Source organism: Aulonocara sp. 'chitande type north' Nkhata Bay, linkage group LG3, assembly GCF_057382095.1.
Source record: "Aulonocara sp. 'chitande type north' Nkhata Bay isolate Kocher_YH1m ecotype deep benthic linkage group LG3, A_spYH_male_GT1.1, whole genome shotgun sequence".
Lineage (NCBI taxonomy): Eukaryota > Metazoa > Chordata > Actinopteri > Cichliformes > Cichlidae > Aulonocara > Aulonocara sp. 'chitande type north' Nkhata Bay.
The window spans coordinates 25484179-25487963 of record NC_141346.1 but is presented as its reverse complement, the minus strand read 5'-3'; the positions used below and the strand labels follow the sequence as shown (position 1 = coordinate 25487963).

At 41.4% G+C, this 3785-nt stretch overlaps 1 protein-coding gene across 1 annotated transcript; it reads left to right on the top strand.

Moving 5' to 3' along the window:
- The first annotated feature begins 1382 nt into the window (after positions 1-1382).
- Positions 1383-2132, top strand: LOC147334787 (tripartite motif-containing protein 16-like protein). Its single transcript, XM_086285995.1, has one exon. The coding sequence runs from the start codon at positions 1383-1385 to the stop codon at positions 2130-2132; it is 750 nt and encodes a 249-aa protein (XP_086142121.1).
- Positions 2133-3785: the final 1653 nt, after the last annotated feature.

Genomic DNA, 3785 nt, shown 5'->3' with positions numbered 1-3785 from the left:
CTGTTCCCTCAGGATAAAAGACTCATCTTTGCTGGAAAAGGAGTTTGGAATCGGATTTTCTTGTCTTTTAAAACAGATTTCACCTCTGCGTATTCCCTTCGCTGCTTTAAAATCTGTGGTGCATAATCATGATCCAAGTTAACTGTCTTGCCTTGGTAGTCAAATCCACGCTTCTGCCAGGTCAATTTCAATATTTCTTCTTTCATTCTGGAACTAGACAGTTTGGCAACAATTGACCGTTGCGTCGCTCCTGGCGGTGGTTTTGACATCAAAGCGTGATGTGCTTTTTCCACTCGTAGCTCAGCGGAGTCCAGCAACTCCAGATTCTGTCGTAATCAACTCTCCACAAATACGACCATTGATGTAGAATTGTCTTCCGACCCCTCCTTGACACCGTATATTCAAATGTTTTCTCTTCTAGACCGTCCCTCCAGGTCTGTTAGCTTGGCATCCATCTCAATATGCAGTTTGAGCATCTCTGTTACTACTTCCTCATTAGCTTGTACTTGGGTTTCAACATCCACAATTCTTTCTTCTACCTCTTTCACTCTCTTGTTGGTTTTGTTTATTTCTTCTCTTTCCTTCCCCAAGAATTATAGGAATTCAGAAGAGATAACTGTGCACAATTGAATGAAATCAGAGAGGTGTGTCCTATTGCTAGCAAGGGGATGATCTCAGAGCAGCATCTCTGCCCTCGTCTCAGACCACTCCAAAGAACCAGCATCCCCCTGCAGTATGTGCACGTGAGTGAGTGCGTGTGGATGTGGGTGTTTGTGTGACTTCCTGCTGATCACAAAGGGTCATCTCCCCTTACGATGGATATGGCTCAATTCCTGTAACGGTCTACTATACACAAGCACAGGTGAGGTCATAAATGGCAAGGAGTAAACATCCTCACTAAATAAGAACAGAGAATCTTCACATAGGATGTCCCTACAGTTAAACACTATAGCACCCCCCCCCCCCCCTCACCATTCAACAGGCTGGGGGGGGGGGGGGGGGGGGGGACAATAGAAACAAAGAATGTCTTTGGAGTTGCCTTGTGTAGCTGTAGGCATTGTTCTAAATATGTTTTTTGTTGTTTTTAAACTTTCAGTGACAAATTTAATTCTAGGACTTGTTCCGAATAGTGTTTGTTGCAATGGTTGTAGACACTCCTCGTTCCCTCCCACATGTAAGAGCGGACAGCCTCCATTTCCTGTTGATTAGATCAGAGCTCAGAATAGTTTCACTTTTACAACAGACAAAACTGCAAGTCTTTCTTACTAAGAAGAGGAATGGCGCAGAAGGAAATTAAAATGGATGAAGAAAACATTTCTTGTTTAAGCTGTTTGGATCTACTGAAGGATCCGGTGACTATTCCCTGTGGACACAGCTACTGCATGAACTGTATCAAAAGTCACTTTGATGAAGAGGACAAGACAGGAATCCACAGCTGCCCTCAGTGCAGGACGAACTTCATGCCAAAGCCTGTCCTTGAGAAAAACATTATGTTAGCAGAGTTAGTAGAGGAACAGAAGAATATCTCACCGAGAGTTGCTGAAGTGGATGTTTTACTGTCACCAGCAGAGCCAAAGACCAGAGCTGGATTCTTAAAATATTCACATGAAATCACACTGGATCCAAACACAGCAAACACACATCTGTTATTATCTGAGGGGAACAGAAAAGCAACAATAATGAGACAAAAACAGTCTTATTCTGATCATCCAGACAGATTCACTGGATGGCTTCAGGTCCTGAGTAGAGAGAGTCTGACTGGACGCTGTTACTGGGAGGTGGAGTGGAGAGGAGGAGGAGTTGGTGTTGCAGTCGCATACAAGAATATCAGCAGAGCAGGGAGCTCAAATGAATGTAAATTTGGATTCAACGACAAATCTTGGTTTTTACGTTATGATTCAAAGGGTTTTCAGTTTTGGCACAATGAAGTCCAAACTGTCCTCTCAGGTCCTCGGTCCTCCAGAGTAGGAGTGTACCTGGATCACAGAGCAGGTATTCTGTCTTTCTACAGCGTCTCTGAAACCATGACTCTCCTCCACAGAGTCCAGACCACATTCACTCAGCCGCTCTATGCTGGACTTCGGTTCTTTTATTATGACAATGACACCGCAGAGTTCATTAAACTGAAATAGACGGAAATTATTGAAGGACAGATGGTTAACATGGGTTTTTTAGTTCTTTAGTTACCACTATCTTTGGTCAACATTGTTGTTACTCAGAGGTCACTGATGTGCTGTTTCTTCACCTGTCAGTAACACTTTATTGGTGCGACTTTAACATTGTATCATTTGTTGTCTAGTTATTGATTGGTTATGTTTTAATGAAGGAAATGTGTTTCACTCTGCAGAAACAATACAGCCTCGTATATCTTTGTAAATGTTGTATGTTGTTCTGATTAGCTATTTAATGTAAAACATCCGATGTCTAGTTTGTTTTATCTTCTACACAAGAGTTATTCTTTATGGCAAATTGTTTTTCATTTATGTGCACTGTCATGTTTTAATTTAGAGAAGTGGTCAGTTTGGTTGGGTGTTTTTGTGTTATTCTCTGGTTGGTTCTGTTTTCTTTTGTTTAAGAAAAATAGCCATTGAAATATGTGCAACCATGTGAAAAGAAGAAGTAATATGCACTCAAACAACCTTGTATGGAATAAAATGACACCTTATATAAAATGTCCTTAATTAATCGTTGTATTGTGTTCCAGTCAAAATAAAATATTGTTAACTTGATCAGACTGACATATTAGTTCAATAGTTAACTGCCAGTGATGATGCCAGTGAGGCCCATTCAGTCCAGCACAGCTTGGTCGGTGTGCTTGTTTATTAGACCCAAAAGCAGATGCAGAGAGAGATTGGTTGTGTTGACAAAAGGCAATCCTTTATTTGGCTGAAAGCAGTAACAAAACATGGCTTCAGAAAACAAAAGCAGACTGAGGAACACTGAGCAAACTAAACGACTACGACACTCAGTGAAAACACCATGACAAAACTATGAACACTAAGTAAACGATGAAACACAATTTAAAAAAATGCCTGTTACCTGTTACTATTAATTTTCAGCTTTTTCCTTTTAAACAAATTTAAAGTGAAACAACACAAAACACTGCAAACCACAACACAATTAAAAATAAATTAAAATATGAAAACAAAAAGAACATGCATATTCTCTGTCATGTGGACCTGCATGAATAAACTTTCTGAATCCTTTATCATCCGCAACTGAAAATAGTTGAGGATGAATACTATACCTTTACAATGTGACGTTGTTGTCCCTGGCTCTTTCTCTCTCTCTCCCTCCTGCTCTGTTCCAGTGCTATTGCGAGTGTAACTACTGCCCCTCCCCCCTCATCCAAAGCACGAGGCTTGCGTGCTGAGTGAAAAAAAAAGTGTGGGAGAGAGAGGGTGAGAGCTGGATCTTTGTTCACTTCAAAGATCCAGCTCTAAGAGCCATTTGGTTCGCGACCGACACATCACTAATGGGGATTACAGTAGGATTACAATTGGAACAAAGGTGGATTTGACAACCTTGCTAAGGTATGCTTATTTTTGTACTCCTTGTCTATCATCAGATTGTTTGAAATGGACTATAAAGTGCTGCGCCAGCTGGCCCGGCCTCCACAGTCACCTGACCTAAACCCAATCCAGATGGTTTAGGATGACATGGAGCGCAGAGTGAAAGCAAAGGGCCAACAAGTGCTCAGCATCTCCGGGAACTCCTTCAAGACTGTTGGAAGAACATTTCAGGTGATTACACATCGAAGCTCATCGAGAGAATGGCAAGAGTTT